At 50.0% G+C, this 13,572-nt stretch overlaps 1 protein-coding gene across 4 annotated transcripts in view; it reads left to right on the top strand.

Annotated features, from left to right (window-relative positions):
- Positions 1-13,572, top strand: part of ZFAT (zinc finger and AT-hook domain containing) — a 205,147-nt gene that overhangs the window by 48,857 nt on the left and 142,718 nt on the right. For all 4 annotated transcript variants that reach the window (XM_079134761.1, XM_079134763.1, XM_079134762.1 and 1 more), the window contains one exon: positions 151-402. In XM_079134761.1, the coding sequence (XP_078990887.1) occupies positions 151-402 (252 nt within the window). The remainder of the gene's footprint in view (positions 1-150; positions 403-13,572) is intronic.

Genomic DNA, 13,572 nt, shown 5'->3' with positions numbered 1-13,572 from the left:
TGATGTTGCATCTGGTCCTTTCTGGAGCTTCTTCAGACTTCTCATTTTTAATACAATGTGAGACCTGAACATATCCTACCTGTAGAAGTGAGTGCATGCTCTGCCCTGCCACCTGTGTCACTCTACCCTGCGCTTTTGTTTCCTTTGCAGAGTTTTTGGTCATGAAGAGGAAGAGAGGCAGGCCCAAGGGGTCCACAAAGAAGCCCAGTGCCGAAGAGGAGCTGGTGGAAAACTTGGTGAACCCTAGTGAGGAGGGGCCGCTGGCTCCAGAGGAGGGGGCTGGCCTGGCCCCGAGCAGCCTGGAGTGTGGCAAGTGCTGTCGGAAGTTCTCCAACACGCGCCAGCTGCGGAAGCACATCTGCATCATCGTGCTGAATCTGGGTGAGGAGGAAGGAGAAGCAGGTAAATGCTGACAAGGTGACCATGTCGGTTTCTCACAGAGATGTAACTGCGAATACTTGTTTCTGGCTTTGGTTGTTATTTGGGAATAGCATGCATTTATACAGTTCTCCCCTATCTTATTTTCATAATGGTTACTGGCTATGACCAAGTGTGATCTTTAAAATTAATGTGTCATCTGTGAGCAGGAGCCCATGGTGTGCAGGCCCAGGGGTACCAGTCTTGGTGGTACTTTGGGAATCACAGAATAAAATAGTCTCTACCCTTATGAGCTCATGTTCTGTGAAAGGAGATCGAGTTTTAAAATGCAGAATGTTAAAGGATAGCAAGGCATCCCTGGGAGAAGGTGTCCCGAGAGAGTCAGGGAACCTGGTGCCTTAAAGGTATTTGGCATTTGGCTGAAAGTCAGGAGGTTGTCTTAAGGATGGACAGGGCCATGTGGACAGTGAGCGACTGGGGGACTCAAGGCCCTGTGAAGGGCCTGGTTGACTGCCAGTGGCTAAGGACTGGGGTGTGGAGGTTTGCTCCACAAAGGGCTGAAGGGGTGGCTTCCAGTGAGGAGTGAGGTCGCTGCAGGACGGCGCCTCCTTCACCGCCTTCCCTGCCTTCACTGGAGGAGCGAGGTTGCACTGCAGGCAGCGGCTCGTAGTTGTTTGCTCCTGAGTTGTTTTCCAAGACTGCAGGCCGCACCCCTGTTTAGGGAGAGCTCAGTGTTCTCTGCCGTGCTCAGCATGCTGCAGGGGTGACCACGCAGGTCAGGACTCTGGCTCTGGAAAGTGGCTGCGGGGGTTGGAATCCCACTTCAGCACTGTGGAGACAGCGCTGTTGTCATTCTTCCAGTTTGAAGGATACACTTGGGCACCGAGAGATGAAGTAATTAGTCCTAGGTCTGTTTGTCAGCGTCATGGCCTTTGAACCCTGGCCATCCTACTCTGAACCCCTGCTCTTAAGCTTTTACTGTAAATGCCTCCCTACAGTGAAGCACGACCTTGGTGTGCAGAATCCTAGCCCAGATTGGATGATTATTGAGTAATTCATCAACAAATACTCATCAAACATCTAGGGTGGTGGCCAAGGCTCATTGCCAACATCTGTTCAGGTTGTAGAAAATATATGATGTGTTCCTTCTCCTATAGGGATCTCAAAGTGCCTGTTGAAACCTTACCTCTGCAGAGACTAACAAACAGCAGCCCAGGTCCCAGCACCGCAGTGGGGACATCTGTCCTGAGATCAGGAGGGGCAGTGGCTATGTCAGCAGTGTGGGCCGTGGATTTGAGATTGCAGAGGGATCAGTGCTGACTGGAAACTGAAAGAAAGTTCTTTTGGCGAATAAGGACAGTTTTAGAAAGGAGATGTTGAGGTGCAGATCAGCACCCACCTTCTTCGACCCATTGCCATGGCTTTGACAGTCTCTGCAGTTGTGTGGACGGATGTCCCAGTCTCTCTCTCTCATACACACACATGCACGCATACGCGCACAACCCTCCCCCTTTTTGTGGCACTGCTAGCTAATAGTTGTTGCATCTTGGCCAGTGGGACCAGCGCTGCCATGGAGGTGAGAAACAGCTCTGCCCTGTTTGTGTTTGTGCCCAGTCTTTCTGAGAACCTGGCTCTTTTACAGTCCAGTGCCATCTCCTTGCACATCTGTTGTTTCTGGGCCTTGCCAGGTGTCTCCTGTCAGACTTTTCTGTGAATGCACCCAGCCATCTTGGCAACTATGGCTAGGACCAGGGATGCCACCCTGCCAACACCAAACATTCCTCTTTCTCCTCCATCCCCAGCCTCAGGCCTAGGTCCGTCTTCGGGAGTGTGAGTGGGATGCAAGGTGTGTGGATGTTCCTGCCTGCAAGGGTCAGGGCCTGCGCTGGGCACCAATCCTCCAGTGTCCCCTTCACAGTGATATGCAGAGTCTTCAACCTCACTGAAATGACACTTGCCAGCCATGTGGACTATCTTCCCATGCTGTGCAGTATTCCGTTCTGCTGCCTGCCATGGTACAACTGATGAAAGTTCAGGTTCTGTCAGTTGTTTGCTGTTGTAAATAGCTCTTTAGTAAATCTCAGTAATCTTTAGGTGTATGTATCTGTGTATGCACATGTGTGTACACATGTGTTTATTATGGGTATGTACATGCATATCTATTTCTAGACTTGTTTTTGTAGGACCCATTCTTATGAAGTAGGATGTAAACTGCTGGGTCAGAAAGAGTTGTACATCTTGCCCGATTTTGCCCCAGAAAACTGCTAGCACTTACCTTCCAAACATGTCTGAGAGTGCTTGTTGGAGATCATACTTTTTGTTTTCTCTTTAAACCTCATAGAAAATGCTAAGAAGAAAGCAGCAGTGGCCCACAGCCTTGCTCCTGAGGCAGAGAGGCCCCTCCTGTTGTGCACGCCTGCCTGTGCTGTCAGAAGGGGTCATTGCGCTCTTTGGTGGTCTTTTCTGGTTCTCCAGTGTGGCAGACATATTTTTTTATGACAGTATTTTTCATTTAACAAGCCGTTTTCTGGCACTTGGTGTGTTACAGAGGCCGTTCTCAGTGTCTCATAGCTAATAGCTCTTGGAGTTCTCCTGGCAAACTTAAAAGCAAGACACCATCATTACTCCCATTTTATAGGAGGAAACTGAGGCACAGAGAGGTCCACCAGTTTGCCAGCATGCAACCTGCATGTGGTGGCTTGGTTGTGGCTACAGGGTTTGTGCTTTTGATTGTTTGCTGTGTGTCCTGACCCCAGCAGTCAGTGACTGTCCACTCTTGTCATTTTCAGAGCCTGTACAGCATCTCATCACATGCGCAGGCACAGATTTCTCCCCACTGGTTCTCAGTTGATGGGTGTTTAGGATTGTTCCAGGTTTTTCTGACTGATGAAAAATCCTCTCAGGTGAATAGTGTTGAGCGTACATTTTTATTTTGTCATTACCATTTTTTGCACTGGTGCCATTATTAACTAATTGCTGGGTGAACAGGGCTTGTTTTGCACGTTGACACACATGTGCGTTGTCCAACCACCTTGAGAATGTGCTTTGGTTTCCATCACAGCCTTCTTGCTCATTTCGCCTCCATCCTCTGGTCTACCCCTGCCAGTCCCAGATGGGGGTGATTGTCTTAGTTTGTAGCTCTTTGGATTATTCCTGTGCATGGTTATTAGTTGCTTGTGTTTGGTGTGTGATTGGGGATATTCCTTGTTCATGTCTTTTACTCATACCTTTGGATTAGCACGTAGGCTGCAAATATTTCCTGTTTGTCATTTATCATTGAATTTTATTTGTAGCCTTTTTTGGCATTTTGCGGGCATAGTACACTTCTTGCCTTTGTATCATAGTTTAGAAGGCTTTGCCATGCCCCAACATGACAGAAATTGACTTCTGTGTTTCTACATTCCTCTGTTACTCAGATGCTTTCATTTCACCTATATTTTTGATCCGCCTGGAAATTATATTTTTGCATCAGTTGGGAAGTGAGATATATATATATATATATATATATATATATATAGTTTAGGCAAGGGAATAATCTCAATAAATGCAATTTAGTCAATGAACTATTTCACATCATTGGGTCCTTGGAGAAAAATTAGAATTCAAAGAATTAAAAAATTTCATTCAAAGTCTAAAGAAAACCCTTTAAAAAATAAACCTTTGTGTTTCAAAGTAATTACAAATTCATAGGAAGTTGCCCAGGTAGTGTGGAAAGATTCCATGTGCCCTCCACCCCGGCCCCCGCCCCCGCCCCCGCCCTGTATCTCACAGGTATAGCCTGATACCAGGTTTGCGAGAATGAAAGTGCATGTGTGACCCAGGGGGAGACCCGCGTGGCAGCTCCTCCAGTAGGAGGCAGAACTGTCCTTGAGCCGCCCCTTTCCCTCATCCCCATCTGGAAACCACTGATCTGGTCCTGAACTCTGTGATTCTCTGTGTGAATTGAATTCCACAGTACATGACCTTGTAGATTGGATTTAAAAATCCTTTTTAGACCCCATTTCTAATTTGATAATTGAGGAATTTGAGGTCCAGAGGTGATATTATGGAGTGTCCCTGCTCAGTGGGGGACAGGACCCCAAACTCCCTATTGTTGCCCTGTGACTGACCTGCCCGTCACATTCCTGTCTTACAACCAGTCTGGCTTCAACTTCAAGAATGTGTTTCAATGCTCCTCCGCCAGGTTTTTCTCGACTTGGCAGAAAATCAAGCTCTACCTGTACGTTTCCTGGTGTTCACTGTCTACAGTTCTCCAGCAGGGGCATCAGGCACAGTCTCTTCTACCAAGATCTTAGCTTCCTCTTGCAATAGGCAGTACAGAAAATGGTCTCATATTCCATGGATTGAAATGACCAGAATGGACTCTAATTTCACAAGTACCTAATGGGAAGGTGGAAGCTTAGGTGTGTTTTCCTCTCTGGCCACAGTGGAAACTTCTCAAACATGCAGAAATGACCTTATGCCCAACTGCCTTGTGGCCGAGGTCCACGCATCTGCACCATGTTCCTGAGTTTACCAAATACAATATTGCCTTTTGGAAAATTCTCACATGATTCTTTTATATGTACTCTGTAAAGAGCAGTATGGTGACATTTTAAATAATTGACCCTGACTCTATAGCTTGTTAAAACAATTAGAAGAAAACAAAATAAGATTTTACTCTGAACCATGGCAAATTAAAATAACACTTTTGATGTGTCCTCCACCTTTATTTTATTCCCCTTTGAATAGTGAAAGAAACTAGGAAAAAATTTTCCCCTGCTGCTATGTGGAACAGCTGGTGTTTTTGAGAAACATTTTGCAGCCTACAGAAATCAATATGTCTAGTTTATAAAAGTGGCTTCTGAACCTTTCTAAGCTTGTTATTTCTGGGGTCATTTTATGCAGAGAGAGTTGTAAAAATTTCCTTTTGCTCTTGTTAAGTTCCTCTTAGAAGAGCAGGCGTGAGTTTCACGGCTGTACCTAGGATGCACCTGTGTTCTTCCTGGAGCCGTCTCCTGGCACTCAGGACTCTGCCGTGCCTGAATTTGTTGCTTTTGCAGCTGACTTGGTAAATACCTGAAAACGGGTCTGTGTTGCATTTGGAAGTCTGCGGGGAGGAGGTGGTGCAGCGCCAGCCCCTGAGTGTCACACTTGTCTCTGTGGAAAGAGGTATAATGGCGCTCTTTCTTTTTGCCACCTGTATGCCCTTGTTTTTCTTAGTACTACTCAGGGAATGAAAGTTGGAGTTCGGCAGCTGTACTGGTAGTGCGGGTGTGGCTCAGCACAATTCAAGGTCTCTCTGTGACCCTCTTCCCCAGCTTTCCTCCTGCCTCTCTGCTGCTCCTCTTCTGCCTATCTCAGAACTACCCCTGATTCTGCTAGTCAGGGGGACCAGGCTGCACCCCTAGTGCAGAGTGCCCCCAGGTTACCAGGGTGTGACCTCACCATGCCTACCATGTCTGCTTTCTTTTTGAAGCTGCACGTTCTCAGCAGGTTCTCAGGAGGCTCTGCTTGCTCAGTGACCCAGAGAGGAAGCAGCTGCCACCTTCAACTTGGCAGATTGTAATGCAGGGGAGAAAGAAAGTCCTGGTGTTTTCACTTTGGCCCAGGAGTGACATCTGCCATTTCCATACAGCTTACTAGTCAAGAGGGGTCACACGGCCCCACCTGACTTCTGGGATCAAGAAATGCAGCCCTGCCATTTCCCGGGACCATTCCCAGGACAATGGGGAACTGGCCGTGCTTGGTGGCCTTCAGTGTGACTGCCACGAAGTTTTGGTGCATTGTCATGGTTCTGGTGTCCTGCAGATGTCTTCCTTGCCCATTTTTCACTCTCGGTGTCCTGCAGGGCTTTGCTACTGTGCAGTGTACTCAATCCTGACCTCACTGTCTAGCTCCCGATAGGTGTTCTTCCCTGGTTCCATCCTGGTGAATGGCCCCACCATCCAGATGCCTCAGTCAGAAGCCGCCCTCATCTGCCACATCGCGCTCCTAATCACAGTGGCTGGCTTCCTGCTGAGTAGTACCTCTCCTCTCCATCCTGGCCACTGTCTTTATGGGCCAGGCCTCAGCATCTCCCTGGTGGAACTCTGCCCTTCCACTCCAGTCCACTTGCTGTGTACACTGGTGGTTGGGAATATGTCTCTGGTCAGATCCGTTCATTTACTGATAAGTTGTATATTTTTAATTTAACGAGCGTTCTTGGAGTTCTTGTTGTGGGCGCCATTATCCCAAGGATCTTACAGATCTCAACTCTTTCCTTCTTTGTAGAAGTCCTGTGAGGTAATTGTTGTTTTGTCCCCATTTTACAGTTAGGAAACCAAGGCATACATCCTCTCTAGTACCACATGGTAGTAAGCACTGGGCCTGGAATGTGAACCCAGGCATTTTGGCTCAGATATGGACACTGCTGTGTTAATATGTTCTAGACATTACAACATATATAAAGATATTTACTTTCAAAAGGACGAGGTAAGAAAGGTAAAGAGGAATTCTTGTCCTTACCCTGAAGGCAGCCCTCCAAGAGCCCATCACTCTTCAAAGTCTGAGCCCCTTAAAAACCTGCTGGGCCACTTGAGGCCTGGCTTCCGCTCTGCTCTGCACCTGACATCTTTCTTAGCCTTTGCCACCTTGCCCACCTGTGGCATGAGGGGGCCTTCGGAGGCCCATGAGTGGTGTCCTGTGTGCTCGCCTCTTCTCTCGTGCACATCATTCGTTTTGCTTGGGTGCCCTTTTCCTTTCCGCTTTGGGTAATCGCAGTCCTTCAACGATCTTTGAACCCTGGCAGCCCCAACAGTGGGTCCTGTCATACACCTGTGCCTTCTCCTTGGGACACTGGGACCCTCTCCCATGCCAGTCAGCTCCTGCTCATCTCTAGGTCATAGCTTCATTGTAGTCTTTACAGGGTCAGCTCCGGGTCTCCTTCCCACTGATTTCTGATTTCTTCCTCCAGCTTGCTGACTTTCTTCCCTCTGCCCCTGGTCTGGCTTTCATCTCCTGTATGGATTGCTTTGTGGCAGCCTTTGAACTAACTGGTCCTTGCCTTTTTGGTCCCATATGCCTGTCCTTCACAGAGTGTGCACAGTACAGAGGGGACCTTTGCTTCCTGCTGACTGTCTTCCTGTGCCTCCCCTCCCCTGCGGTTGCTTGGCCTGGTTGACCTTACCCTGCCCTGAGACTGGACCAGTTCATCTCTAGCTGCTGCGTCTGGACTCCACTCGCCCTGTGATCTTGTGAAGGAGTGTTTTCTTCCTGGGACTCCCCCTCAGCCCCTCAGGCCAGCCACCGAGTTCTTGCTCGTTCTTTCTAGCCAGCACAGTGCCTGCAGCTTGGGCGGTTGTGGCTGTCTGCTGGGGAAGGCACTGCATGCCTGTTACTCCAGTGACATCTGACACTTAGGAAGTTCAGATATCTTACCAGAGTTGCTTAGAGGAGGAGGAGAGGAGGAAAGCGTGGCCCCTGGAGCCTTGCGCCTGTGAGGAGCTTCGGTCCCATTGGTAGTTAAGTCTTCTGATGAGGTGTGTTGTTGGCGCTATGTGCCCTGCTCTGTCGACTGCTGGCATCCATGGCTCTTAGTAAGCAGGGGGTGCTCAGGACCTTTTATGGGTGGGGAACACTCACCCATAAAGTCCTTTATGCTAGGACTTTTGAAAGTAAGACTTTATGAACATCTTGGAGACCAGCCTAGGGGCTGGGGCTCTTGGGGACTGTTAGAAGCCAGTGGACTGGTGCTCTGAGGCAAAGCAGGTAGCCCAATGGCAGTACTGCTGTCTGAAGTTCAGTGTGCTGCCCACAACCTCCCGGCGTGGAGGGCTTGGGCTGGTGGGTGTGACGCAGCCCCGGGTGCAGGGATGTAATGAAAGGTTCTGAGAGGAGAAAGCGGCTGCTGTGCATTCTGACTGTCTTGAGTGCTCTCTTGGCTCCTGAGGTCTGAGACACTGGTTGGACAGCCCAGGGCCCATGACCTTTAAGGTAAGGTGTGCTCCCCAGATGTCGAGGAGGTAGGCTACAGCGTGGCTATGTGAAGTCCCTGTGGCAGCAGATTCTCTTCTCCTGCTGCTGAGCTTACGCTATTGTGGACACTGAGCTAAATTTTAAGGATTGAACTTGAATGAGAGGAGTCTCTTCCCTTGAGCAGCTGAGTCTGAAGAGCAGTCAGGGATACAAATAGATGAAATGTAGTAGTGGGCTGAGCCACACGTGCAGGGGTGCATTCTGGAAGGCTCCCTGGAGGAGGGGGCTATGGGCTGCAGGCTACAAGCTACATCCCTAACGATGGCAGTCAGGGAGGTGGTAGAGAGGAAGGTACAGTAGGTTTATGTGAAAGCCTGCAGCTGAGGGAATGTGGGCACATGTGAGGAGTGAGGTGCTTTGCTGCAGCTGGAACATGCAGTGGCTGGGGCAAGGCACAGGTGAAGGCTGCATGCCTGTCCCTGGTTTGTGTCAGTCAGTCTTTGTGGGAACAGTGCCCTGGAAGCAGGTGCTTGCCTGTCCTTCCCTCATCATGGGAGAGACAGGAAGATGTGAGAAAGCCCGGGGGAAGAGGGAAAGCGGAGGATGCATATTCAGCAGGTAACAGCGCCTCTGGGCCCGAGAAGCTCTTAAACTGCTGCCCTAGCAGGGGGGAGCAAATTGGTGGCAGAGCCTCAGAATATAATCCCTCATCAGTCTGCTGTTCTGACAGTGGTTCTGGGCCTTTTGTTAATGTGGTTGCTAACATTTTTGCTCTCTGGGGCATTCTGAGATTTAATTAGTTCTGGGACAATTTAGAATAGGTACTTTAGAATATTAGTGCAGTGTTAATTATAAATGAATGCATACAACTAATTTCTACAACCGTGTGATTGCATTTACATTTAACTCTTCACCTGCCCGTGGTCAATGTAGCATATCTTGTCTGAATGTCAAGTTACCGAAGAGACCCTGACGAATTGTACTGGAAATTCAGGGGTGAAACATGCAGACCCAGATCCTATAGGGTTGGACAACAAGGCAGTGTCCCTGCCGAAGGAGCCCCTAGGGGAGGAGAGGTGGCGAGCAGAGCACAGCAAGTGCTTGGGGTAAAGGGAACATGCTTGGATTTTGTCCCAGCTGGGTTTCCTTGATCTCGTTGAGGGTTGAGCTGCTTGCTTATCAGAGCCAGTGACAAGTGTGTATGCATGTGCACATGTGTGCACATAGGGGCACCAGGGGGCCTGCTGGCATGGGGGAGGGTCAGCACTGGGGTGTGGACGCCCACTCCAGAGCGTCTGCTAACCCCTCCAAGATTCACATCCCTGTTGTGCGCCATCATCACTTTAGAAAGTGCTATGGTTTCCAAAGGAAGTAAAACATAAAGAATGACGTCAGCGTGCTGGGGTGAAGAGCAATGTGGCACAGATGTCACGAAATTAAATTGTAGTTCTGAGATCGTCAGTGACTTGGGAGAACACACAGGCGAGGTGGCGAGTGAGGCAGCACATCACCGTGCTCTTCATTAAAACCGTAACGAAGCCGAAGGGGGGTCCAGTCATCAAGACCCTCGGCGATGCCTGGGACCATGGATCGGACCAAACCCTGCATATACTGTGCTTTTTCTTGTATGTACATATCCATGATGAAGTTTAATTTATAAAATGAGTATAGTAAGGAATTAACACTAAGTAATAATAAAATAGAATAATTAGAACATTATACTTTAATAAAAGTTATTTGAAATCTATCAATTGATTAATTTCTGGGAATTTTGGACAATGATTAACCATGGGTAGCTGAAGCTGTGCATAGGGGCCTGGAGTCGCTCCAGCCTCAGGCCTGAGTGGGACTTTTGTATGCAGTAGACACATCCCAAGGGCCATGATGTGTGTCTCACCACGTGAGGGGTTCTGCATCTTTTCCCTCTTGTGAGCCTTACAGTGATTCATTCTGCAGATGTGATCGTGGTTCAGAGTTTAGAGTTCACTCAGCTGGGAGGAGAGCCTGGGTGTCCACTCAGTGCCCTGGACTGCACACCTGGTGTTCTCTACCAAGCCTTCTCCAGAGGCACGGTACTTACAGTGTACTTGGCAGAGTACCTTGTGTATCCTAATCCAGGAGATTGTAGGTTCTTGCTAGGGCTCTTCGGAGGTGTTCAGTGCTGGGGCAGCAAGTATGCCAAGGACGACGTGGGAGGCTGTCAGGGGAGCTGGCAGGGACCCCACCCGCCATCTAAGAAGTCATGTTCTTTTATTCATTGATCATATTGAAATTGCCCAAAAGGTCGCTTGGAAAAAGTGTCTAAAATAGTTTAAAAGCCTCCATTCTGGTGCTTCGTCAGTCACAGCTGGCTCTACACAGGGGACCAGGGACTGTAGTTGGGGCCTTGCTTTCTGGAGGACCACATTGGTAAGAGTGTTGGAGAAAAAAGTGAGGATGAGGAGACTGGCTGGACGGCGTGTGTGTGGAGTTCGGGTGCCGGTTAATGGCTGCCAGTGCTTGTAAGCCTTCTCGCTCCACCCGGTGAGGGTTGCTGCGGTGGGTGGTCTCTCTCCCTTCCGAGGTGCTCGTCAGAGGAGGAACACCAGGGGCGCAGACTGCAACTAGATATTTCTGTGTGAAAGCCACACCCTGATGGGATCCATACTGTCCTCCTTCCCTGTGCCCTGGCTCACCAGGGTGGGGTCAGAAAGAGTCTGTAGGGTTATGATGTCACCTGTTCTGTTCTCTAGGTCTTTGAGCATTTCAGATAGATTTCAGCTATTGATCTCACTAAAATTACATCCTGTTTTCTGTTAGAGAAGAGTTTTTTCTAGAGCTCAGTGAGAATATTTTCAAACATTTGCTACAGTCTGAAATCAGAATATTACCATGGAATGGTATGTGTTAGTCACAGTCCATTACTGTGAAAAAATCCCTGAGGTAATCAACTTACAAGGAGGAAGGCTTTATTATGTCTGGTGGTCTCAGAGGGTCTCAGAGGGTCTCAGAGGTTTCAGTGCTTGGTTGCTTGGCTCTCTTGTTTTTGGGCCTGTGGTGAGGCAACACATCGTGGCTGGGAGTGCACAGTGGAGCAAAGTTCCTCACCTCAGGGAGACCAGGAAGTAAAAGAGAGAGAGAGAAAGAGATAGTACCAGTACCTGCTTCCTGCGCACACCCCTGGTCACCTCTCTTCCTTTCTCCAGCCCTGCCTTCTGAAGGTCCCACCACCTCTCAGTAGTGCCAAGCCAAGGGCCAGGCCTTTAACACAAGGGTCTTTGGGAGATATTCCCTATCCAAAGTATGGCACTTGGGATTCCCAAAGCAGGACATTTGGAAGGCAGTTGTTTTGAAAGAGGCATCTGGAAGACTTGGAGAGACCCGGACCCCCTCTGTCCAGCTCCCTTGGTGTTTTATTTTCCACACTGAGATGTCTTTCTTAGGACATCAGCTGGCCAGCTATTCTCTCCAGGTGCTCTGCCTAGGCTCAGAAGTCAGCTGGGCATTCTATGGAACAAGGATAAGTGAATTATCCATAATTCCCAGTTGGCATTAGTGGCTAGCTGGATTTCTTCTGGGAGCTCTCTGACTGCCTCACGTCCTGCCTTCTCGACAGAGTGATTTTTTGCACTGTGTGTGTTGCCAGGGGGTTCAGACTGTCTCGACACAGGGGAGATGGATGGGCCCTGATTCTTGGAGCATAATTCTTGCTTTCTTTGTCTCCCTTAAAACTGCCTCCTCTTAGCAAGGAGTGGCGCTGCAGAGCTGGGAGAGCCGGCACGCCCTGGGCAAGCGTAAGGGATTGTAGATGCCAGGCGCTAGAGGCGGCACTGGAGTGGCAGTCTGCTGCGCCTTGAGCCAGCTGGGCCATCAAGTGTGCCATGGACCTTGGTGCAGGCTCCAGTGGGACTGCTTGACTGTGAAAAGCCATTAGGAGCAAGTGTCCTCGGCCGAGGGCCCAGAGAGCAAATGCTGCTTTTATTTTGCCCACCCTGGCCTTTAACACAATGGCCCTGGGACCCCTGTCAGAGGGAGGGGGGCCGGGGGTGGGAACGGGCTGCTCAGTGGCAGTGTTCAGGGCTATGGTACGTGAACAGTCCTCCAGTTAAGCAGTTTTCCCACAGAGAAAGGAGAACGATGATCGTGCATCACCTTCTGGCCCAGCAGCCAGGCCAGTCTGTACTCCACTGCCCTGAGACAGTGTGCGACTTTGACATCTGCCCCATTCGCCCCTGTCCTGTGCTCCCCGTCAGAGATGGGGAGGACCTGGGGCACACGTGCTTTGCTGTCTGCGGAACTTGGACATCATGCTGGGTCTGCCACTGACAAGGCAGGTCTCCGGGCCATGTTGCCCCTTCCCCTTTCTGAGGCTTGGTTTGTCTCTGTGCAGGCCCAGGATGGTTGCAGGTGTGGCGAGCTGTGTGGCTGGGGTACGCAGGGGTGCTTCTGAGCTGCCTGAGGACAGGAAATAGGCCTGTCCCTCCTCTGGGCCCCCAGTGCCTGGCAAGGGGTCAGACACTTGGGCCTCCCTTGATAATTCTTGCCCTTTGTAAGGATGGAGGTCCTTCCTGGCTCTCTACCTTATTGGTACCCATGATGTCTGGGCTCTGTGGAGGACACCCAGCAGAGGCACCACATGCTGACAGCTGAGAAGCAAGTGGACAGATGCAGGAGCCAGGCAGGTCAGTAGGGGTGCTGCCTCAGTAGGGGTGCTGTCAGGTGTGGGAGCAGACCGGGGCTCGGAGGAGCTCCACTCCCCTGCTTCACCAGGCCTCCTCTGTGCCTGGGGCCAGGAAAGATGGCTGCCTTCTAGCATGCCTTGTGACTGACGCTACGTTCCAGTTCATCGTCTTCCCTCACTAGCATGCGAGCTCCTGAGGCAGATCCTGTCTCCACAGATCTATACAAATCACAGATGTGAGCCCAGCGCTGGGCTGTCGGGTCTGTGGCATGAGCCAGGTCTCGTGAAGAGCAAGTGCATTCCTCAGTGCCCAGTGACTTCCAAGTCCGTGTTGAGCTCCTTCGTGTGAAGATGGACACTTAAACCCGGAAGTATGAGGAAAGCGAGAAAATCAGCTCACAGAGACTGTTCTGTGAGGTGGCAGAAGTGTGGTCGAGGTTGTTCCTGGAGATGGAAGTGCTGCTTTAGGGGAGACTCAAGCCCCGCTGCTAAGGTGAGGAGGACCTTCCTCTCACAACCAGGAGGAGTCTGCAGCTAGAAGCAAGCAGGTCCCTGGGCATGCCGTTCAGTGGTGGGGTGCAGTGCAGGGTGGGAAGGCA

The sequence above is a fragment of the Sciurus vulgaris genome, assembly GCF_902686455.1.
Source record: "Sciurus vulgaris genome assembly, chromosome: 1".
Taxonomy (NCBI): Eukaryota; Metazoa; Chordata; class Mammalia; order Rodentia; family Sciuridae; genus Sciurus; species Sciurus vulgaris.
Note: the sequence above shows the minus strand (reverse complement) of the source record. Positions and strands in the feature narration are given on the sequence as shown.